General features: G+C 44.1%; 1 protein-coding gene across 4 annotated transcripts in view; it reads left to right on the plus strand.

Moving 5' to 3' along the window:
• Window positions 1-25,050, plus strand: part of KIF5C (kinesin family member 5C) — a 167,044-nt gene extending 141,994 nt beyond the window's left edge. For 2 of the 4 annotated variants that reach the window (XM_054699717.1, XM_054699718.1), the window contains 7 exons: window positions 310-411; window positions 635-695; window positions 5,224-5,295; window positions 7,702-7,806; window positions 10,713-10,929; window positions 12,125-12,238; window positions 23,963-25,046. In XM_054699717.1, coding sequence (XP_054555692.1) covers window positions 310-411; window positions 635-695; window positions 5,224-5,295; window positions 7,702-7,806; window positions 10,713-10,929; window positions 12,125-12,231 — 664 coding nt within the window. In that variant the 3' untranslated portion in view covers window positions 12,232-12,238; window positions 23,963-25,046. Of the gene's footprint in view, window positions 1-309; window positions 412-634; window positions 696-5,223; window positions 5,296-7,701; window positions 7,807-10,712; window positions 10,930-12,124; window positions 12,239-23,962 lie in introns of all 4 variants that reach the window. The other 2 variants (XM_037523310.2, XM_054699716.1) reach the window with 2 other exon arrangements.
• Window positions 25,051-25,264: the final 214 nt, after the last annotated feature.

Raw genomic sequence — 25,264 nt, forward strand, 5'->3', positions numbered from 1 at the left:
CGCTTTCTCTGTTTTAAAATATCAGCTCCTTTTCCATCTCATTATTTTCCGCCTAAAGCTCTTGTACAAGCCAACTAAAAATACATCCTCAAAGTCAGTGTTTCATGCCTCTTAGATGCTCCCCAGAAATTAGTTTTTACTTGGGCAGGGAGGAAGCTGTGAGGGTGTTCTCTGATCCTTCAAAATCCTCCAGAATTGCTGCCTTTATTGCACAGAACTAATGGGGTTGGAACAGAACCATGTCTTTAGCAGGATGACTCGGGATTTCAGACTGATGTGGAATGTATTGCTTTTCCCTCTCAATTTCAGTTTGAATCAGAAACTGCAACTGGAACAGGAGAAGCTCAGTTCTGATTATAACAAGCTGAAAATAGAGGACCAAGAGAGAGAAATGAAACTGGAAAAGCTCTTGTGAGTGCACTTTAAATATTTTCTCTGTTTTCTTTCATCTCTTGAAGTCATAAAAAGTCTACTTTGGTGATTCAGACATTAAAATAGTCTGGTTTGATAAGGCCAATTAAAAACTGACAACAGCTATTTATGTGAGTTGCTTTGTCATATATGCAGATGCAAATGGTACCTGCAGAGATCTGTGATGCCCCTGCGGTGTTCCTGAGTCCTTTTTGTTTTTTAGGTTGCTCAATGATAAAAGGGAACAAGCCCGGGAGGACCTCAAAGGGCTGGAGGAGACAGTGGTATGTCAACATGTTTTCCAACTGATGTTAGTCTTGAAGACCAGATTAGTTTGATTTGTCACACATTTGCTTATTCTAATTTTTTTTCTGTGTATATTTTTCTTATATACCATTTTAGACCTAAAACATCCTGTGAGAAAGTGAGGCTTGTAGGATTATCCCCCAGCTTTTGACAGAGGGTTAACCATCAGTCCATCTGATGAATCCACCCATCCATCCATCTTTAATGTTGTAACTCTTGAGCCCCCGAGTGAGAACTGAACTGAACTGCAAGTCAATGCCTGCAATATTTTAGCCTCTGTACTTTGTGAATTACTTCCATTCAGCAGATATTTATTGAGCCCCCACTTAGGACCAGCAATTTTCTAGATGCTTGGGTGGCATCAATAAAGAGCAGAAATAAAATCCTGGCCCTTGTGAAGCTTACTTTGAGCTGGGGGAGAGACAGTGGAAAATATAATGGGGTAAACATAAATTCCATTAGATGGTTACAGAAAGTGCAGAGGCTGGTGGTTTGGGGAGACTCCCCGGGGAGGTGACAGTTGAGTAGAGGCTTGACACAGAAGACAGAGGGAGGCACGGGGGTGTCTGGAGGAAGAGCCTTTCAGTCAAAGGCAACAGCTTGTGCCACAGCCCTGAGGTGAGTCCATGCCTGGCATGTTGGGGAGCAGAAAGGTCAGTGTGGCTATGAAGGGGTCAGGAGGCAGACACAGAGAGGTTGACGTGAGTGGGGTACAGGTCAAGTACGGCCTTGAGATCCTCAGGGTTTGGGACAGAAATGACAGACCTCCTTACCTCTGGATAAGCTCATCATTTGAAACCCTGGGTGGTTTCTTACTGCATCCTACTCCTGACATCTCTGGTGTTTCCCATTTCAGTGGTCCTGCAGGATGGCAGCCTGGCTCCCTCAGGGCCCCTGAGAATCCTTAGTGGTTCTCACACAGAGAGTCAGACCCTAGTTAGCCTCACAATTTGGCGAAAACATTTTAGTCATTTCATATGATACTATAACAGGGAGAACCTGTTATTTATATGCAGCCTACAGTTTGATTCCATTCCTGTGCCGTGTGTGTGTATATGTGAGATGGAGCCAGGAACCAAGAATCTAGCAGCCATAGGTGTAGACAAATGTTTGTGCCAAACCGGACTGGGGTCTCAGTCTGACTCCTGGGCCAGTCTGAGCTGCTCTTGAGAGCCAGGGAGAGGCGGGCTGCGCAAGGCCCTTTAGGACAGGAGAAAGATGACTGCTTTCAGAGAAGTTGGTCTTTCAAGTCTGGAGAAGACTGTGCCCAGGGACATGCAGGGGAAGCAGAAATGAAGCTATGAAACGGCTGTTTTACCACAGAAGTGATACCCATAATTACAGATAATTATAAAAATTCAAAAAATATTGAATATGAAAATGTTATTATATGCCCATCAGTCAGAGAGAAATGGTATTTTAATGTCTTTTCTTCCTTTATACTCATGAAGTCTCCCACACTGCCTCACCCCCCATCTCTGCTCCTGCACGCCCTCACCTGCACCTTCACTCTTACCTCCTTCTCTCAGTCTATTTCACATGCACCCACACATGTGCAGTCACTCATGCTCTCTCAGACACATCACACTTCACGCCCTCTCACACCTGCACTCACATCCGCCCCCTCCCCCTGCACAAGTGCTCACAGGCACCTGCTCTCACACCCACAGGCCCTCACTTTCAAGTTCTCCCCCGTGATCATCCACACACACTTACTTAATACACACTTACTTAATACACCCCCTAACGCACTCCCACTCATACTTATTTTGATCACATGCTTTCTTACCTGCACACTCACTTGTGCACACACAATCATTCCCACCTTCTTGCTCAACCTCAGCTCATACCCACAGTGCACTCATGTACTGTTGCACCAGCACAGTCACACAGTGACAGTGCATTTATGGACACTTACACTTGGCTCTCACACTTGCTAACAGTCACTCTTGCATTCATTCACTCACATATTTATGCAAAACCCACACTTTCATACTTGCTTTCTCTTTCACACTCACCCATGAGCATATTCTTCTTTTTGATGTTTAAATACATTTTTAACAACACGTTTTCCTTACTGGCCTCCTTAAATCTATCTGCTCATTCCCTCTCACTCCCTCCCACCTGTTCACTCACATCCCACACTCACACCCTACACTCCACACCCCTCCATGCTCACTTAACAAGCCTGCTTTGCCTCATGCACACACTCACCCATCACCCCCTCCCTCACACATGGATAAAGCCACTGATATGGTGGCTCTCTCTCTCTCTCTCTCCCTCTCTCCCCCCTCCCCCCGCTCCCTCCAGCACCCCTGCACATCATGTACACATATACTTTTTAGACCCCAAATTGGAGTCACACAGAATGTGCCATTTAAATGGAGATGTTTTCACTTAACCTTCCATTAGAATCCTCCTCAAGCTGTCAGTGTTCCTCAGAAACAGGCTTGCTGTCCTTGGCAGGCTGCTCTTGAGCCCTCTTTAGCTCAAGGCCTGTTCTGACTCCTTGAGTGGGTGGGGCTGGAGCCTGCTGTCCGGGGCTCAGAGCCCGGGAGCCTCCTCCAGGGACATCAGTGGGAAGCGTGGAGTGGAGGGCAGCCCTGCAGCCCCATCTTGCTTCCACAGGACACTCTTGACTTGGGCTGGAACCCTCTGCCTGCCGTTGATGGGCAGCGGCCTTTCACACCTCACTGGTCCTACCCTCACTGTCTGCTGTGGCAGGAGCTGAGCCCTGAACTTTTACACAGCACAGTGGCCTGCGGTGGGAAAAACTTGAGGGATGCAAATGGGGAGTGGTAATGAATATGATGGAGGAATAGTCATTGCTGCAGGAAGCCAAGTGACGATTAACTCTAAATTCAGTGTGCACAGTGTGGCAAACTACCTTAAAGGTAGATTCCCCTCCCTAACTGTTGAGTTCACCTAAAAACAAACAAAATGAGATGAAGTCACAAACTCATTTGTACTTAAATCCCATGGAAATGCTTGACCCTTTGGCAGGACACACGTCTTCTCATTTCCCTTTGGTGCGGCATTTTTCATGGAAGATATTTAGTGTGACTACAGTTCAGACAGTAATAAAATCCCTGAACTAGGAGGAGGAGTGTGTGGAGCTGGGGTGCAGGAGGCTAGATTCTCTCAGGCTAGGGTACAGGGCAGGTGTCTGCACAAATGTGAACCTTGATCTCTACCCCATTACCTGCCCTGGGAGATGGCTAAGCCTGGACAGGTACGATGCGCATGGTATTCATAACAACAGAAAAAAAGCAATTTACCTCATCTGAGGAAGCAATTGACTTTGGGTGCTTGGTGCTTCAACATTGAATTGCAGAATTGAGCCCAGTAATAAGACCTTAAATTAACATAGGACCTTTATTCTGAGAAACTTAGTGTTTCCAGAGTTATATGGTCCATTTCTTTTTTCTGTAAGCATATGTGAGTGCATCCCTTGACATTCTGTATTAGAGTAGGTCAACTAGGACAAATTGAAAAGTATGAAAGTGAGTTAATCTCTCTCTTCCTCCCTCATGGAAAAGATTTTTTGCATAGAACTAATCACACCCCCTCTTGTAAATACATGGTGACTTGAATGGAAGGGAATGATTAGATATTCTGCTCTTATTAACAAAGGTCACCAGCTTTGGTTATGATTCTTGTCAAAGCATAAGAATAATTCCTTAAGGTCCTTTAAGAGAAAATAATCCAAAATGAAGGAAAAAATTCTCCCGGGAAGTTAACTGCACTGTAATTTATAACAATAGAAGGAATCAGTAAAAGCCTAATGAATAATGACTATCAAATGCCTCGATAGTAACTTAACACTAGCTAGTGTTTATTGAGCACTTACTTTATACCAGGAACTGTTGTAAGCATTTTATAATCACTAGCTCAATCCTGACAACCAAAACTACGAGGCAGTGACTATTTTTATCCTGTCACAAATAAGAAAACTGAGGCACAGAAAGTTAAAATGACTTGCCTGGAGTCACCCAGAGGAAAAGTTCACGAGCTGCCTCATCCTTCCAGTCAGTGATGAAAAGCAAATGAGCCTCTGGACCAGAGCCAGGAGAGAGTGTAGCAACATGAGAAAAGTCAGTCAGTGAGGGTGGGGGAAATCGCGGCTAGCTTTTCATTTAAGCTTGTTGGTGTCATAGATGATATGTATGTGACAAATTAGAGAAAAAAAATGTTTTGGTACAACATGGAAATTTTTGTGAGAAAAACTTGAATTTTTGTGGTTAAGGAAAAATAAAAAGGAATGCACTTAGAATACAGAAAATTTGCAGGCTTTGTTTTGGCTTGTAGTTTGTTGTTGGGATCCCAGTCTGCACCTAAGTGTGCTCTTCATGAGGCAACAGATGGAGTGGGTAGAGGTGTGTTCTGGGCAAGTCAGAGGAAGTGGGGGACATTGTTGCTTTGGCTGTGGAGACCTCTGGGGCTGATGTGTCATCAATTCAACTTGTCCTTGCACTTAAGTGGCATTTTAACAATCTTCTCTTCCAGTCTCGAGAACTGCAGACTCTGCACAACCTCCGTAAACTCTTTGTCCAGGATCTGACTGCCCGGGTCAAAAAGGTGAGTTCTATCTATGTGAATGGGACTGAGGAGAAAAGAAAGATGGCCAGGAAGAATCATTTTCCATAGAAATATTACTTAAATTGGAACTGGTTATGCTTAAAAATTAAAGACTTTATGCCAGAGAATGTTATTAAAAGAATGCGCTGGAGGCAAAAAAACAAAATACTTGGGAACATATTTCCGTCTGATTTTCTTCCTTTAGTAAAAGGAAGTTATAATCCTTTCCCTTCATTTCAAACAAATACATACTTGTCTGGCTGCAGTGTGAAAGGCAGGGGAAATCCAGAGGGATTTGGGGCTATCATCAGATAGCCCCAAAGCATGGCGAGCAATTCCAGAAATAGACAAGTTAGAGGCAGTAACCTCCTACTTGCCTGTTAGGAGGTGACTGGTCAGGGTTTATGAAGCACATTAACATCCCACATCTTGTTTGCTCTTCTCAGCAGCCACGTAAGTGGATTTCTTAGTGTTCTGTTTTGTACATGTGGAGATAGACTCACTGGTTAAATAACTTGCCCAAGATTGTACAGCTGGGAAGAGCCTAAGATAGGTGTGACTTTTGAGTGTGAGCTTCTTTGGTCCTCTTGCCAAGCACAGTGATCTTGGGGAGTCACCATAGGGTGAAACCAGCGTGAGAGATAGAGGCAGCAACAGAGTTGCTTTTTATAAATGTTTAAAAGTAATTAAAGAGGAGCAAAGCCCACATGCTGAGGTATAATTGGATGGAAGGAAGACATATTCAAGAATACTACATGCATGCGTGCCTCCGCATACATGTGTGTACTTGAAGTTGTCAAGGGAAAAAGGTGAACAATTTAAAGAAGACAGGGTGGAGTGAATCAGATCTTAGAGGAACAGAATTAATAGCTTAGATCAATATATTAGACGTGGTCAGGAAATGGGTCAGTTTTTTTCCAGAGAGGAGGGATAAAAGCGAGATGGAGTTACTTGCAGGGAAATATATAACAGTGTGTAGAAGAAGCATCCAGTCACTTTGAGCTTCACAGTTAATATGGAGAGATGGGTCCTTAGTGGAAAAGGACAGAACAGAATAGGGAAGCCTACAGACATGAGGCAGCTGAGGGGGATCTAGGGATGAATGAAAGACTGCTGAGCTATGGCATGAGTGTCAGCTGAGGGTCAGTGCATGGCTTTGCTGTGGATCCTGACAGCATGGTTCTAGTGAGCATGGAAGCCTGGAAACAAAAATAAAGAAGGTGGAGAATGATGGGAGATTTCAAACCTGCATAGTGTCAGTTGGGCAGATCGGTAGTGACCACAGTTGTCAAAATAGAAATGACAATAGGACCTGGGCCAGGTAGGTGATGGAGAGGAGACCAGTGAGGTCTGACAAGTGCAAAGGCTCAGTAGGAAGGAGGAGGTAGTCCCAGGAGGATGAAGAACTTGAAACCAGACTTCTGTGATTTCACGATGTAGGTCTTAGAAGAAACTACTTTTAGACCAGTGGTTCTCCAGGTGTGCTCATCTGGCCAGCAGCATTAGGGCCAGCTGGGGATTTGCTAGATATACAGATGCTCAGACTCACCGCAGAGCCACTGAATTCAGGACTAGGTGTTGGACCCAGCAATCTGTTAACAGACCCACCTCTGGGTAACGTTTGAGCACCCCTGGTTTTAGAGACACTGGTTATGTCTCTTATGGGTTGTATCCTGTAGCTTCTGCTCCCTCTCAGAAAAAGAAGGGTGATCCCTTCTACAGTCAGATGAAGCAAGAGAGCATTGCCATGTTTGGACTCCAGGATGTGTTTGCACATGTATTTCCTATCTTATCTGTGCCACTCAGCTTGGCAGTGCTGGAAAACTGGCAGTATTGTGCCAGTTTTGGGATCTGATAACCCTCAAGAGTTTATTTAGCATAGTGCCCGGATGCTGTGACCAGTTTGAGATGAATTCACTAGGGGATTTCAGGGAATTGGAAGCTCAAGGGACAAACAGAGGCCACCAATTCTTTCCTGTGCGTTCATAGATTCTTGTGTGACTTACATCTCAGGCGTAATATTGCAGCCAAATTTAGGGTTGCGTTCTCACACTGATAACTTCTTAATGAGTTTTGGAACCCTTCCTTTTGAAAAGTCTCTTTATCTACCTGCAAGAGGGTATCGATCATAAAAAGAAATTATCTATCTGTCAAAAAAAGATTTGAAGTTTTTTTTTGTGCTAGCCCTCTAAAAAGTCATACTTCTAATCAACAAACAGAATTAGTTAATTGGGAAGGTTATTCTGTCTAAACTTTTAGAGGTCCTGCTCATTTTTGTTTGCATAATAACCTATGCTGGGATTGGGATTTTAAAAAAACATTACTTAGCACGTACCATCCACATTATGTTGGGCTGAGGGTGGGCAGTGTGACCACCTGGCCCCTAACCTCTTGGTGTTGATGCAGAGTGTGGAGCTGGACAGTGATGATGGAGGAGGCAGTGCTGCCCAGAAACAGAAAATTTCCTTCCTGGAGAATAATCTGGAGCAGCTTACTAAGGTTCACAAACAGGTAGGAGAGCCTTGCCAGTTTCCTTCTGTTTTTCTTTCTCTCTAAAAGAAGTCCCACCAGATTTAATCACAATGTGGGGTAAAGTATTCAAAGGTTAATGGACAACACATCATCAGAGAATATTAGTGCTGGAGAGTCCTGGAGATCCTTTATTCTTCAGTGACTTTCCTTTTATATAAAATACAGCAGGTCCTCAGTAGGGTCTTGGAAATTGCAACTCTAAGCAGAAGGACATATAACAAAACATGTTTTACCATAGACTAATTGATGAGTTAAGTTCCTATGGCATATTTCTGCTCTCCCAAAAGCATCACCAATCTTCTAAATAAAGACCCAGAACACTAATAATGTTAAGCAATCATTTTTGTATTAATTGATTCATTCATTTTGCTTATTCCAATTTAGAATTGCAGGTGGCAGAGCCTATCCTGATAACCAAGGGTGCAAAGCAGGAACTAACCATGGGCAGGGTGCCCTTTTATTGCAGAGTGCAGGTGTGCATATGTGTGCGAGTGCACACACCCCCACACACGCTTCTCACCACTCACTGACTCAGACTGAAACAACTTAGACATCATAATCAACTTAATCTGCACACTTTTAGGATGTAGGAAGAGACCCTAGTACCCAGAGAAACTCATAGGCATGAGGAGAATGTACTCACTTCAGAGACGAGGGTCATAACCAGGAATCATTTTTTTTCCTCATGAATATTATCATGAATTGGTGTCGAATGAAATGATCTTTTTTTTTTTTTTTTTTTTCCGAATGAAATGATCTTATTTGAGCACCTGCTGTGCTTTTTTGTTGTTGTTGAAGCTATACATAAGGGCTTAAGTTTGAGCTCTCTTGGGCTAAGAGATCGGGGTGTTCAGAGCCCTGCCTTTTCACTCTGTCTCCAGTTCCACTGTCTCCTCCACGGGCCTCGGAACCTCCCGGGACACCTCTGATGCCCCTCAGTGGCACCAGAGCTGCACAGAATGCCAAGTGGACACCACTGACCTGGCTTAGGCCCCTTATTTTAACAGACTGGAAAAAAAGACTGGGAGAGGAATAACATGCTTCGTCCCATACTTGGGAGAACTAGAGCTGGAACAGCCCCCACCATTTCTTTTCTGTCACCCTGTTTCCTGGGCATCCAGGAAACATGCTACCAGTCTATCTCCAGGAATTTGTCTAGAGTAACAGAGATGGATAACTATGTCCAAACCTACTGGTGGTTTCGGCAGGTCTGCCTGTCTCTCATTTCTGATTAAGTTCCAGACTGGTCGTGACTTTTCCTTAAATCCTAAAGAAATCTTGGGATGTGGTAAAAATGATCCAACTCTTGGGTCACATGACAGAGGGAATGCCAATTCTCTTTCTCACTCTGCCCTTTAAGTTCATCCTAATAGCTCAAAGTTTCCTCACTGTAAAGTTGGAGGAATGAACTTAGCTTTGCGTTGTGGGGATCGAGGGATCATTTACTTTCCTTGACTTGTCGAGTTCTCTTCAATATCACCACCCAGAGGGAGGATGGCAGATTTGCCATGGCTGAAGTCATTCAAGCAAAAGCTAATGAGACACATAAAAACAGAAGCTGCCAAGGAACTTGAAATAGTGCTGTGAAAATCATTAATTATTCATGAATTCTATGAATATTCATTAAAAGACTACTCTGTCAGGGATCAGAGAGAGTGATGGGGATGCAGAGGTAAAGAATGCAGTATGGCCCCAGGGATGGTTCAATTTTGTGTAGTACTTGCTGATTTTCACAACTTTTCTTGAACCTTTTATGTCCCCTCCATGGTCCTAGTATGCAGTGTCCTTTTTATTTTCTTTTGAGAAACCTGAGACTCGTAGTGACTTACACCAAGTTAGCTGAGCAGGAAATAATAGAGCTAGCACTTGGCCCCAGCATAACCTAGAATGCGTCTGGTGTGTTTTATTTGACATGTAAATGACATATAACACTGTTTTCATTTCAGGTGTACAACACAATGATGCAGCATTTGTAGATATTGCAAAATGATTACCCTAACAAGTGTAGTTAATGTCCATCACCACACATAGTCACAATTTTTTTTGTGATGAGAACTTTTAAGATTTAATCTCTTAGCAACTTTCAAATATGCAGTAGAATACTATACATTACATACCAAGGACCTTTTCATTTTATAACTGGAAATTTGTAGCTTTTGATCTTTCTACCCATTTCACCCAAACCCCAACCCCCTGCCTCTGGCAACCACCCATCTGTTCTCAGTATCTATGTGTTTGGTTTTGTTTGTTTTGTAGATTCCACATATATGTGAGATCATATAAATGTCTTTAACTTACTTCACTTAGCATAGCTGGTTTCTTCTTCATTGAGGGCCTTAGGTAATGAAAGAATAAGCTGTACATTTTTGCCCCTGGAAAAGCTGCGCAATGCAGTCCAAGTCACATGCTGGTGTAGACATGTATGTCCTATGTGTCAGGTGGCTATCAGAGAGCTCCGGGACATGCCTGCCTTTTACTGAATGCTTTGAACTTGCCTTAAATTTCTTAGCATTCACATGCTCATGCCATGTGTCATGTTTCTCACGGTATTTCCATCACTCCAAAAGGAAATAAATTCTACCCTGAGAGATCCCTCTAGCCGTGAAGGGTTTTACATTTGTTCTGTACCCCTTCTTCCTTGAAGCCTTTGCGTCACATCTTATCGGGTGTGGAGTTGGACTTGGGTATAGGTTTTTATATTCCTTTGCTGATTCCAGAGTTTCTGGACATAGGGATGTTCCAAGACAGCCTAACAGGGGGCGGTGGCTGTTGTGCTGCTTCCAGCTGCTCTCCTGTCACTTTCTTTATCTCCTGCAGTGGGTCTGCTTCTGCTGCTGGCCCAAGGCCTCCCCAATAACTCACCTCATTTCCCGCCCCCCCCGCAGCTGGTCCGGGACAACGCAGACCTGCGCTGTGAGCTGCCCAAGTTAGAGAAGCGGCTGCGCGCCACGGCGGAGCGGGTCAAGGCCCTGGAAAGCGCGCTGAAGGAGGCCAAGGAGAACGCCATGCGGGACCGCAAGCGCTACCAGCAGGAGGTGGATCGCATCAAGGAGGCTGTGAGAGCCAAGAACATGGCCAGGAGGGCCCACTCGGCCCAGATCGGTACGTGTGCTTCTCACCTGGGCCCTTGCTTTGAGGCAAGGACTCCGGTGGTCAGCAGCACTGGTGCCCCGAGGCGCATGGGTGGTCCACTCTGCGACATCAGGAAGGCTGCATCAGGCCCGCAGGACCTGGGCTGGCCAGTGCCATGCCGGTACCCTGCACCCATACAGGGAGAGCGGGAATGTCAGGCACCCACTTCCTTACTCTGAGCCATCTCAGCATCCATGGTGGTTTCAAAGCTGCTGAAAAGAGCAGAGAAGCCAGATTAGGCTATAGAAAGGTGTTTGTACACAGAGGTACACTCAGAAACACCAGAACATACATGTGTTTCTCAGAAGGCTTGAGGGCCCTTCCTGGTCTGTACCAGGAGGAACCTTGAAGGAACTGAATGTAGCCAGAAACCTCAGGGAAAGCTGCTTGCAAGAGCAGGTTTTGAAATACCCTGGAAAGAACCAGGCGTGGCATTAGAGATCAGGGTGCGGCTCCAAGCTGGGGAGGGGGTTTGGGCACCCAGCTCCTTGAGACCTGGGTTTGGATGCATTGCTGATGCTGGGCATGAGAATGTGGTTGCTGACTCAGAGCTCCCAGGATAGAGTCACAAGAATATAGGGGATTTAGGGATGTTCTCTCTCTTTTTTAAAAATTGAAACATCTCCAATATTATGTAACATTTTTTTCATCAGATATTGCTGTGCAAATGTTTTGTAGCCAGCAACTTCATTTTTCTCATTTTAAGATGATGCCTTAGATTAGTGGTTCCTTGAATTTATTGGGTTTTATGCCCCTTGAAAGTCTACTGAAAACTGTGGGCACTCTCTTCAGAAAAACTGCATCCAGGCAGAATTCAGCATCCAATGTCAGAGATTGCACAGATACCTTTGAAACCTAAGAGGACCTATGGATCTCCTTCAGATAAATGGAAAGTCCTTTGTTTCTAATTTTCCTCATTCTGAATTAAAGAAATTGATACATGAGTTCTCTCTGTCCCCTAAACACTGGGTGCCTTGCATTTGCTGACCATGCTTATTAATGGGAAAGCAAAACTTGCCTTTTCAGAGAGTGCTGGTGGTGATAAGAATTGTCATAGTGATAAGAATTGTGCCTCTGGGTTTCCACATGTGACATGTGGGTTTATGGGGGTGGCTGTTAACAGTTTCTGAGTGTCTGTTCTCTCCTTTCTGTTGGTTGGATATAGCCAAGCCCATCCGCCCTGGACACTACCCGGCATCATCTCCAACAGCCGTCCATGCCATCCGAGGGGGAGGAGGCAGCTCTTCAAATTCCACTCACTACCAGAAATAAATACGAAGTGAGTCCCTGGTGTCAGGTGGTTTCTCTGGGGCAGCTTCCTGCTGCCGCCTGCCCCCACACCTCCCCACCCCCCGCCTATCTCAGCCACACCTGTGTTGATCTGTAGTCAGAGGAGCAGAGATCAGCTCTACTCCAACAACATGCCCTGGGGGTTCTAGGTTTTGGGGGACCTGAACCTACCCTTAAATCAGTTTAGAGGCTTAGTCTTCCAGCTGGGGCCACCTGACCCTGGGAACCTTCAGGATTAGGTGAGGGTGTGGCAAATGAGTCACCTGAGCTTGCTTTTGTTTGGGGGACTACCCTCTGTAGCTGACATCCAAAAGGGCACTCACTACCTGTTTATCAATTGCTTTTTTCCAGAGCAGACAGACATGGGTGGTTGCGATAAGTCTCAGGAACTGAATGTAAAGAAAGAGCCAGCCAGATAATTGAAAGTCTTATTTTTATAATTACCCTTTGATCTCAACAAATGGTTTTTTAAAAGATGTGCTCATTTATGTCTAGGCAGGTCCAGACCACTTTTTTCTTGGAGACAGTGGGCTGTAAACGTCTCTTTCCACAACCCATGTGGCCAGTGTTGCTCTACCAGCAAAAGAAAGAAAAGTGGTATGTTGTGGAAGAGAGATCACCCAGCTCATTCCTTTGAGAGAGAGAAAAGAAGTTACTGGCTGGGCAGGGCAGAAAGATAACTGGATCTGTTTAGAAAAGCTCTGACTTTGCACCAGTGACCTGTGGATGCAAAGAGGTGGCTCTTAGTGTTGTGTTGTTCTCAGATTAAACCCTCATTAAGGAAGCAGCTTGCAAAAGGGGTAAGTTGCAGCAGTCAAGGGCAGTTCAAGAGAGAAGTGGCCTCTCATTGAATTCTTCTTGCATCAAGGTAATCAAGGTGAGGGGCTGGAGTCCTCATGCAGGGGGGGTGTCAGCACTGCTCAGCCTCAACCTGAAACTTCCAAGAAGGAAACCAAACCTAAGGGCTGAACCCAGACCACTTTCACCAGTGTCACCCAGGCAGCATGCCAAGGGGTGGGGCAGGGCTAGACAGATTTCTGAGGACTCAAGGGAAGGCTGAGGTAGGGGTGGGCAACTTTTCTATCACCTTTTGCCCCATCTTAGAAGGGTGGATGGGACCTGATCTTGGCAGTAGGCACCTCATCCAGATCCAATCTCTGCTTTCAATGAGAAATAAAATAGGATGGCATACAATTGCTTTTGACTGCATATTAACATTTTGGGTTAACAGTGAAGGGAATCTTAAGACCAGAGCGGGCAGCTTAGGATAGAAAGTACTCTGGGTTCTCATAAGTTTCTGGATGTTCAACTAACAAACAAACTTTGTTAGTCACCAAAGTTTGAGAACTATTATCTCATAGTAACTATGACACGCACAGAATGGACGCTCATTTCTCTACCATAGAGAGGAAGTTCGAGCGTGAGCTGTCAATGGCAGGTAAAGGAACTCTACATGACAATGGAAACCAGCCTCTTCAATTTAGACTCTGTCACTGTCCTCAGCGAGTATCAGCCTTCCTCAAGGTCATCCTGAGAGTTTTGCCAAAATGACTCCTATAATTCTAGCTATCATACCTACCTTTCAAGCTTAGCAAGCAGGAAGGAAGCCAGGAAGAGGCGAAGCAGCTCTCCTGGCTAAATCGGTTTCCTTTAGGTAACCTTATCAGAAAGTCCCATACAGTACTCATGTCGACATCATCTGGCCTGAATGGGGACACATGTCCTCTCTACCTGCAAGAGTCTGGAGGAGGTTCCTTCTAAGTGGACACCTCATTACCCCTAATAAGAGAGTAGGAGCGTGTTCTTTCTTTCTTCTTCTTCTTTTTTTTAAATTCTTAGAGACTTTTTGAAACTTTAATGCATATATATTTTTTAGGATTTATTTATTTATTTATTTTTAAAAATAAATTTTTATATTCCCCATACAATTGCAACCCCCTTATTTTTACCCCAATCCCTCCCCTCCCCGCCCCCCACCCCCCATAAAGTGTCTCTGGTTCATAGTTTTTTGTTGATTTTGATTTTCACTTTCTTATAGTTATTCATTTTCCTGGTGCCTTATTTCTAAGTTCTCTAGATTCCTGCTATGAGTGAAACCATCTGATATTTTTCTTTTTCTTTCTGGCTTATTTCGCTGAGCATGATCCCTTCCAGCGCCATCCATGTTGCTGCAAATTGCATGTGTTTATCTTTTTTGAATGCTGAGTAATATTCCATGGCGTATATGTACCACATCTTCTTGATCCAGTCATCTATTTTTGGGCATTTGGGCTGTTTCCAAAGCTTAGCTATTGTAAACAGTGCTGCTATAAACATAGGGGTGCAGGTGCTCTTTGGAATGGATGTTTCTGTGTCCTTTGGGTCAATACCTAGGAGTGGAATTGCTGGATCATATGGAAGCTCTGTTTAGTAGGTCCAGAAATTTCCACACAGAGGAGCGTGTTCTTTCACTGAGGGCAAAGAGATGGATATGGTGAGCAGCCTGTACTCTGCGTTTACTGAACAGCTAATGTGCAGCAGTATTGTGCTGGATGTAGCAGCCACAGCCACATCCCCCCACGTACCTGCTCCCTGTGAGCATGCAGGGAGGTATGTATGCCTGACTGCCCACAGGCCTTTAATAAATATATTGGCCCAGGCATTTTGGGGTCCAGAGATCATGCCATGGACACTTCCTCATGCAGTAGCATAAAGGTCTGCCAGACCCGCACTTTACATAAGTAGGCACAGTCACAGGCTGGCCGGCCATCACCCATGTATGTACTTACACCTAAGACTGAAAAATCTGGTAAGACTGAGGTCTGGTAAGACCTCAGGAATTTAAAAGTCACAGAATCATCCTTACCCATCATGATGGTTTGTTTTTTCATATAGATGATGAGGTTATTTTATTTAAAACTGGAAAATTCTTGACCCACTTTATATAGATCTTCCTTGACTTATGATGGGTTACATCCCAGAGAATAAGTAAGTTGACAATGTTCTAAGTGAGATGCTGGCAGTGCTGTGGGGTAGCAGCTGTTTCCCCTGGTGGTCCTGGGCTGGCTGGGAGCTCTGTTCCCTGCTCACCCAGCATCACAGGGAGTGTTGAACTGCCTACAGCTAGCCCAGGAAAATGTAAAAATTCCAAATTTGAATTATGACTTTTTTTGCACCACCGTAAAGTTGAATTGAAAAATTGTAAGTTGAGTTTCTGTATGTCAGGGACCATCTGTACAAACAGCTCCTCTAACTGGACTGTTTTTATCAAAAAGTCAAAAATTGGCTCTATTTGTAGGTGCCAGGAAGGTGGTGTTAAGCCGCCTGGCTTTGGACAAGAGACTTGAATTGGGTTTCTGGTCTTCTACTTTTTCTTCCTTTACTTCACTGCAGAGTTATTTTTCTTTTCTGTGAAATGGGGAGAATACTTCTCCTGAATCATTGGCATTGAGTGAGGACTAAATGAGGTCATGCTTCTAAGCTGCTTGGCAAATAATAAGCACCCACTTAAATTGTCAGCTTCTAGTATAGAGTAGCCGTGCTTGGCACAGAGTGGGTAGTTTCTGAATATTGGCTTCTATTCTCCTCCAGTGTCTCTCTGTGATTGTAGATTATAATCACCAAGTCCGGAAGACCCACATCTGAGTACCCTGTTTGGCGTGCTGAACAGATACAAAGGATCTTGAAGATTCTATCATTTAATTATCTAAACATCATAAATAAGAACATTGACTATTTTTAAGAAAATAATTAAACATTTTTCAGTAGAGGTTAAGAGAGGGTAGTAACCAATGGAATGTGAAATTATAATTGAAAATGAGGAAAACTTTAAATCATTTTTTGAAAAAGCGATGGAAATACAGAATTTGCTGTTTAGATGAGATCACCACCTTTTTGAGATGGTCTTTCCTGATCTTTGTGATTCTCACTCTGAGTGAGATACACAGGCCTTTGAGCCTGAGGTGAGCAGTGGGACTGTGACCTAAATATCCCAGGCCTCTGGGGGTCTTTGGCACAGGAGTGGTGGGACCTAGCTGATGATTGGAAAAAGCCACCCTGGGCTGGGCTCTGGAGACAGGACAGGTGAGAGAGTAAGAGGTGTCCCCACCCGTTCCTCTTGGGAGGGAATAGCACTCAACCAAGGCAGTGGCACATAGTCAGAGTCAGCCCGAGTTTTCAGGGCGACCAAAGGCAGTTCTGGGTTTGGGTCTTGGCCACCAGGTACCTTTTAACAATGGCTGGGAAAATTGGTCACAAGCAGGTTTCATGGAAGGAGCAAGTGTGGTTTTCATTATTCGGATGGTAAGATGTCTCTTAGCCTTCTGACCTAGCTCACCATTCAAGTGGGAGTGCTGAGTAAGCACTGACGAGTCTATAGCTCAGGAGAAAGGCCAGGGTGGACATCTTAGAGGGTTATGACCCGTAGACTGTGCTTAAGGCCCTGGTCTGGGGGAGGTAACCTGGAGACAAGGTAGACTGGGAATGAAAGATAGGATAAAGAAGGTGGTCTGGTGGTATAAGGAATGGTCTTTTGCTTTTCCTATATTTCCATCATTACTTCTCAAACTTGAATAGTAAATGGGGTAATATTAAATGAATAAAATTCTCAGATTCCAAGCTTATTTGATTTTCTTAAATAGTAAATTTAATAATGAAATTTTAAAATCTAGTGTACATTCCTTGTACCGATATTAAGTAGCTATTAGATCAAAACAAATCTATAAATAAGACTCCACCTCCCCACATTGGTCTGAGAAGGAGAATGTGAGAACTGGAGAGGCGGAGGAGGCCTGGGTCCTGGAAGGAACTGGTCAGCTGTGTCAGAGGCTGCTCAGAATTCAGGGAAGATGATGAGAGACTGGGCGGTGGCAAAGAGCTGTTGGTGACAACCTTGAGCAGATTCAGTGGAGATTGAGCACGGCGAACAGGGGCTAGAGAAAGGGAGGTGGGAAAGGAGAGGCAGCAACTGTTGTGCTTGGCAGAGCAGTGGAGGGTATGGGGTTAAGAGAGGTTGCCATTCCTTTTCTAAAACTGGAGGTCTTATGGCTTATTTGAATGTTGATGGTAATGATCCAGGTGAGTGGGGGAGGTTATGATACAGGAGAGGGAACATTTGCAGGTAGAGACCATGGGCGGTGTGAGAGGTGCTGCATTCCAAAGCATAAACAGAGGCAACACTGCAGCTAATGCGAGAGCAAGGCTGACTAGCAAGCACGGTGCTGGCGGGCATGTGCAGCAGGTGAAACCTGGCTTATCTTAGTGTTTATTTTCTGCAAGTGAGAATCCAGACTGTCATTTCAGGTTGGGGGCAGAAGGCAGGACTGCATTCTGGGGAGGTGAGAAGGTGTGAAATGGGCCTTTCATGCAGTGTTGGGGGCCTGTTTGAGGCCCCACATTGAATGTAGATACCTGTTTCTAAGGGCTCTGGAGCTGCCCTTCAACTCCTGGTAGTGCTTTTCCAAGCCGATGGGCACTTGTTTGAATGTGCCAGCAGATGGCGCCAGTGGGGCACTGCTGGTTCTGAAAAGCTTTGAAGACAATGGTCTTGCTTTTCCTACATTTCCATCATTATTTCTCAAACTTGAACAGTAAATGGGGTAATATTAAATGAATAAAATTCTCAGATTCCAAGCTTATTTAATTTTGTTAAATAGTAAATTAATTATGAATTTTAAAATATAGTGTACATCCCTTGTAACGATATTAAGTAGCTATTAGGTCAAAACAAATCTATAAATAATACTCAAATAAAACTCCAAATCAAAAACCTAAACATGATTTAATGAGAGATGGACTTGGGCTGAGAATAGAGCGAGGTGCCACCTGGCTCCAGTGTGCACCGCGTCCTGGTAGTTAGGCTCGGCTGCCCTTCTTTCCTGTGTCATGACTCAGTCCTTCCACTGCCTTTCTCTGCTAACACCACTGCAGACCCACAGCCTGTCTTCAAGTCGTGTTGACTTCTTAGAACTGGAAAACAGTATTTCCCTATTGAGTCCAGCTCCTTCCATGTTAGCCTGAGGCTACTAACACCATGAAGAGCAGCATAGCATTGGTGCTGGCGTGAAGCCAGTCTGGGCCTGCAGTTGCAGGAATGCTCAGTCCCGGGGGTCAGCTGCATCACCCAGAACATATCCACCCAATGCTTCGGATGCACATGGGAAGAAAGACACAAAACTGAAAATCTCATAAAATGAACCAAAGACCCAAGGATGTCACTCACTTTGTTGATACAGAGGAAGATGCTGATATTTGTGGACTCTACTTTCGCTTACAAGTCCAGAAATTCTATTACATGCAGTAAATTTTGGATAAAATATTTGGTAGCTGAAAGGATGCTTAGAATACATTTGAAGAAGCAGTTGAGTAATTTTATGCTGTGATCTTAGGCATGTCTAAGGCATGAAGCAAGCAACCCTGCCTTTTATAGCAGGATCTTTGCAGTGACTGTAACTGTGAAAATCATGAGAGGGGCCTGGGAGCCCTCTCTGGCCCTGTGTCTCTGATTCGTGTGACATTCCCTGAACTCAGACTGTCACTGAAGGATGACCCTGTCTTCAGGTTTTACTACGCTGTGTCCTTTACTGGGAATATATTTGGTAATTGTTAACAAAAACAGTATCTTTAACATTTTAAATGGTGGAGTGGAAGCCAACACACAACAACCTCTCCCTCTGTTCCCCTTTGCTGTCACGGGCTGGTGTGTTTGAGAGCCTGAAACCCCGGGCCCTTTGCTCCTGTCTGTCTGCAGTTCTCAGGGTCATCGGCCTGTCCCACGTGGCCAGGACATTTGCAATACACACGTGACTCTGTCCTCCAAGATGCTTTGTCACAGTAAGAAACACCCAGACACACCCTTAAACATGGGAAGTCCAGACCTCTGATTCTAAGACTTGGAATGCCCCTGGCCACTCCCCTGCAGCCACCACCCTCAGCTACATTCCTAAACTTTTTTTTTTTTTTCTACTTTTTTTTTTTTTTTTTGTTCTTTTATAGAGGCATGTTTTATTTATTTATTTGTTTGTTTGTTCGTTTGTTTCGTTTATACATGCACTGGGTACAGTCAGAAGCGCGGGAGGGTGAGAGAATTCACCAGAGCCAGAGCGGGGAGCAGAGCAGGCAGAAGGACTGAAGTACACTGCTGAGGGGAGCAGCGGGCTGCAGGAGAGGTCTGCGCGCCATGTGGGACCCTCCTCTGGTGGCCGGGGAGCAGCCGGGGATCGAACCAGCGCTGCAGAGGCTGCGGGCAGCTTCGCAACCCAGCACTCAACCGCTGCGCCACCGGGGAGGCCCTACATTCCTAAACTTTTGGTCCATTTAGGTCACTGGCTCTTTTTGAACTGGGGACATCTAACTTCTCTGGAATCCCACCCTTCCCTCGCCCTTCACTCCTTTCTTCACCCCACTCAGAGTGGAGTTTTCTCTCTAAGCTTCTGACTACTAGAACGCCAAGACCCATCCTGTTTGGTCCTGCATGCATCCTTACATTCAGGCTGAACCTCCCAAGCTGACATACTCACTCACCTATGCGCTCTTGCTTTTCTGACCCACTGTCGTCTTGTTACTGTTTTCCCTGCCCTGAATACCTGGGTCCATCCTGTGCTGTGCCACTGTTGGGGTTTGCCTGAACTTTCCTGGCCTTGACAACCCATCGCAAGTAAACATCATATACATCGGAGTTGCCAAATTGACTTCTGGTCACAGTAAAATGGTGTTCATTCAATGCATGGAAACCATGCAAGCACCTGACTTAGCCCTCTGATAGAGTGAAGCCAGAAAGCCTCATTGATAGCAGGTCTCATACATCTAAGCCAATGAGCCTTCAGCTATTTGCAAATCCTAGCAGTGAAATGGTTGAGTCAGAAGAATGTGCGGGAGTTGAGGGTACACTCTGATACAGGCAGGGTAGCTGGGTGATTGCAGGCTTGGCATCGAAGCAGGACCACCTGGCATTGTGTCCAGCTTAGCCATGTCCTGGGGTGAGTCACCTCATGTCTCCACCCCAGTGTCCTCTGTAAAATATAGCCATGTAAAATATAGCCTTCTTATAGGCTAAGTGGGAGGATTAAACATGAACAGAGTTTAGACCAGTGCCCGGCACAGAGCAAGGATTTGGTGTTCACCCACGTCGTCTTCACCATCTACTTTATTTTCATCCTACATTCTGCAACCTAGAAGGGCGAGTGAGTCATGGAGATCACAGTTGTGGTAGGTTGATGCCGGGCTAAAACCTCTGATCTGCTGCTATGCAATGATTTTGAAAGTTTCTGGCCTTAGGATCCTTTATAGTCTTAAGCAGTCTTGATGACATCAAAGAACTTTTATATCTATCAATATGTACTATGTTAGAAATTGAAGCAAAAATGTGAAGTATTGCTATTGCTAATATAAGTGCCATTTTTAATGGAAAATAATGATTTTTCAAGACAAATACTTAGCGGAATGGCATCGCTTTTACATTTTTGCAAATCTTTTGTATATTTGGCTTAATAGACTGAGCTAGACCCCCATGTCTACTCCTGCACTCTGTTGCAGGGTGCTATCTGAGTTGAAGTCAAAGCCAGCCCTGTCCCTGCAGACAAGGTTCCTGGCCACTGAAGAGCTGAGGAAACTTCTGGCAAAAAGAAGTTATGATCATGGTACCTTCATTGCAGGTTTCTTCTAGGAATTGAATGAGATAATGTGAAAGAAAAATAAAAAGTCATAAAAAAATGCCTGACAACAACCAGGTCCTCACAAATATGGTGTTTGTAGTTTGACCCAAAAAGAAGAGTCAAAACAGGACATGAGGGAGATAGGGCAGAAATAACTGCAGTTGGGCCCTGTTGGGGCATTGGACTTTGAAACCTGTGTTGTGAATTCCAAGGGAAGAATCATGGGGGAGCTGCAAGAAATCCTTATTTTGCCTACAATGCAGTTGGTTACTCTACTTGAATTCTTTTCAACTTCATGTTTCTCAATAATAAGTTCAGAGCAACTAAATTTGTTCCACCACAACAGATTGTACTAATGCTTCTGTCAGATAAATCCACTTCTATTCAGTAGTGGTTCGTCAAGTACAAATGGTAATTCTTGTAATGTGGGGATTGGATTGTAGAAAGGCAGAGGAAAAGATAAAACTCTGTATGGTTTGGATTAAGTGTAAATCCACTGCAAGCAATTGCAAAAGCCAAAGTGGGGCGGGGGTTGGGGGGAGTCTCTCAATACTTCTCATAAAACCTTTATGTAATTTGCTGCTTTCTTTGGCCTTCCCCATCTCTTCTAAAGAAAAGGTGATTTTATTTCTTTCTGTATCTGTCACACGTTGCCACTGTGAATTAGCCTTTCCCATTTGGCAGAGGCCGAGAGACAGCCACAGTAGGTCACTTGGGCATGTGCCCTTCTTCAGGTGACTGGGTGACAACTCTGGTGATCCACGGGGGTTAACAGAGCTGGGCTTTCAGTGTTTTCAGGTCACCCCAACCTGTCTGGGTGGCCAGTCTATGTGGTCAGAATGGTTTCTCTGGGGAGAACCCATTCTCCTTTATAACTTCTATCCATTTCTCTCCCAAATTGATCCCAGGAGATGGTCAGGTGGTCGGGGGATAGAGAGGAGTATCCTAATTGAATCTGTTTTTCTTGGCATAAATATCTTTAACTTGGGGTGAAGAACAACCTTTTACCGATAAAGGAGCTTTTACCAGTGGAGTTGCTACGATTTTCCTTTCGGCAGCCTGTCACATCCCAGTTCTCCTCTCTCACCCTCCTTAGGTGACTAAACTAAGCAGGCTGGGCCTCCTCTTTCTTCTAAACTGTTAGCCAAAACATGCTGAATCTTGCATGTCGGGGGAGTGGGGGATTTGAATGAGAGCCCACCTTGTGGAAATCGTGTCACTTCATGGTCTGCTGGAGTTACCAGGCCGCCCTGTTGAGTTTGTGTGTCTAATGCGTGGGTCTGTCAACGTGGGTTGACTGCACTCATCATGTTAAGCCATAATCCTACAATTTAAGGTATGTGCTCTGCCTCCCTGCCTCCAGGCACTAAGGAAGCCCATCTCATGTGACCAGGGTGATCCTAAGTTCTTACAAGGAAAATGATGTAAGAAAAGTGATGTGGGGTTTCAGTGGGGGTATTCAGAAGGCATTTCTGGGCCTATTGGTTTTTAGCCCCAAATGATAGGATAACTAAGATCATGCTTTCAGATTTTTCATTTTTGCTTCTAACAGAAAGCATAAAAATCTCACCAGAAAGGCTAAACATTAAAGATATTCTTCCCAAATCTTTTTGTAACTTCTAAAAATGGCATAAATATCACCAGGTAGGGGTGTTTAAACTGCTTTAAATTAAGCACTTTTGTAACTGTGATTGATTTCACCATTGGAGCAAGAAATGCTAGTGACAGTGAGTTTCCGGACTATATTTTTGTGGCAGGGAGGAGAGGACTAGTCTTAAAAAAAATGTGTCCTCTCTTTTTCTTATCCAATTACTGTTCTACACTCCTTCTCTTTTTTCTTTTTTACCCACTTTCCTCTTACCTAATTTTATAATCCTTTCCCACACCCTCATTTTTAAAAATTCATAATTCACATTTTTCCTTTTTATAAAAATATGTGACGTTGCTTACCAAGATTACAACATAAATCAGGAGAGCGGAGAGGAAATCATTAAGAAGGGAGGAAGCATTATAACAGGAATCTGAGATATACTTGAGCACTGAATTTGGACATAAGCTTTCTATAGGCAAAAACAGGCTATGTAATTCTTTGTGAAATCAGAAGAGCAGTTAGTGTCTGAAATACTTCCTGTGCCAGGCAAGCTCAGTTCTTAAGGGCCAGGTGCTACCCAAGTCTCAGCGGCCACCCCGCCATGTGTACCAGTTCTATGCAAGGCCCGTGGACAGCATCACAGACACATATAGGACTTCCGGTTGTGTGAGGAGTTTTCAGTTTCTCCTGGAAAACTGAGTTTATTGGAGTTGATCCAAAGGCTGACAAAGGCCATTCAAGACTGGCCTCCCAGTCAGGCCCAGGCTAGACTTCCATCCTGGAGATGAGATGAACATCTGGTGGGCAGTGGAGTGCAAACCACAGGGGAACTCCACTGAGTGACCACATCACCCCAAGAGGGGAGACATACCTTTTGGGACTGGAGCTCTCTTTGAGAGAGCCTGGTCTAGAGGTTGTAGCTGACTCAATTTCTTAAGTGCTGGCAGGCGAAAAATGGTTTTCGAGTTTCCCTTATGAATGAGAAAGTGCATTTTATTGCCCTGAATAGCTATAATTTGCTACTAACTTTTGGAAAAGAATGTTGCCAGGGACAACATTAAAGAAAAGGCAGTAAATCAGGAGTCACACCACATGTGACTATGAAGCACTTGAAATGTGACCAGGTTCAAATTGGAATATGCTGAAAATGTAAAATATACACCCAGTTGGAACAGCTGTGGGGAAAAGACAGTGAAGTCGCAATATTACAATAGTAATATTGTAATGTAAATTATATCAACATGTAATTCTAGTTACCTGCTGAAATGATAATATATTAACTGTATTGGGGAAAACAAAATATATCATCAACGTTAATTTTACCTGTTTCATTTTGAATGTGGCCACTTGCAAATTTAAAAATTAAACCTATGGTTTGCATGACATTTCTATGGGATGACTAATTTCAGTATCTGGAATTTGAAAAAAATCAGAGGGAATTTCTACCATGTTCTCTAACTCCTGCATTCTCTCTTTGGTTCTCTTTCAACAGATATGACTCTACGTAGCATGTCAAGGACTACATTAATCACCAATTCCTCTATTTTTCCCCTCCTACACAATTTCCATTTTCTTTTACACTTGCTTACCCCAGCCATCTGCAGTACACCGGTTTCAGATAGTGAGCTGTGTAGACTCTCTGTGTGTACAGATGTGTGCTTGGACTTTTCTCTTCCTGAGAAACTGAAGGGGATGAGTAAGAAGATCCACTCACTCCTGGGAGCCATCGCCACTGATTTGGCCTCAAGGCATTGTGTGGTCTCTGAGCCGTCCCGCCACTGCCCCTTCAGTGCCCCATTGTGCCATTCCCTGGAGGGAGCAACCAAGTGTGGTGGAGATTGGAGACCACACGCTCCGCCACAGCTCTCTGGTTTCTTGTAAAATAAACACATCGTTACTTTATATTTTTAGGGAACAAAAACGTGCTGCTATAGGGTTCAAATTTTTCATTCTGAACACTTTTCCGAAACAAATTTCCCCAAGGAAGCATTTTGAATATCCCCCGGTCACATCTTTGGATCTGTAAAATATACCTTTTAGTATATATACTAAATATACCCGTTAATATGCAAAGCAAATTTCTTCAAGGCAGAAAAACAATCTTGACGGTAGCAATGTAGAATTTGTTCATTCAAACGCATCTACGCAAATGCTAAAAGTTATAAAATTCACCTGAGCTGCTTGCTATTGAACCTGCAGCAACTAATCTCAGCCAGCCCAGTCTGAACATCATTCTTTCAGAAGTGTTGAAAATGCCACTGAGTTGGATAAGCGGAAGTGGGGTTGCCCCCCTCCTGAATTTCTCCACCCCAACTCTTCTGGAGCTTGTATCGAGGTTGGCCTCTTTCTCTGGGGATCCATCTTAAGCTTTGAGGGGGTATTGCTGGCAAAATCCAGGGTCTTTCCATCAGTTGACAATGGAAACCCTGGGGGAAATAATTGAAAAATTTTTGTGCCTATGAATAAGTTGCCATAAATAAGTTATTTAAACCCATCATTCCAGACTGAGTTCTGTGGCATCAAATAGATAGGTTTCATTTTCTTAGGCAGAATTAGAAAAAAATCAGAGTGGATGGATTTTTACATTTAGCTATTGCTTTTTTCAAAACCATGAATCTAAAGCTAAATCAACTCTTACTTCCAGTTGTGCATATTAAAATGATTGATTTTCAAGTAGTAAAGTTTTCAGGGAAACTGACAAGGATTCAATTAAGTTGGTTTTGTGTGCTGCTACTTGTTGTGACAAATTTGAGGTAAGTCAATGACAACCAAACCAATCTCGATGAATCTTTCC

Source organism: Talpa occidentalis, unplaced genomic scaffold (assembly GCF_014898055.3).
Source record: "Talpa occidentalis isolate TD23 unplaced genomic scaffold, MPIMG_talOcc4v2.1 talOcc4.3, whole genome shotgun sequence".
In the NCBI taxonomy this organism is placed as follows: Eukaryota; Metazoa; Chordata; class Mammalia; order Eulipotyphla; family Talpidae; genus Talpa; species Talpa occidentalis.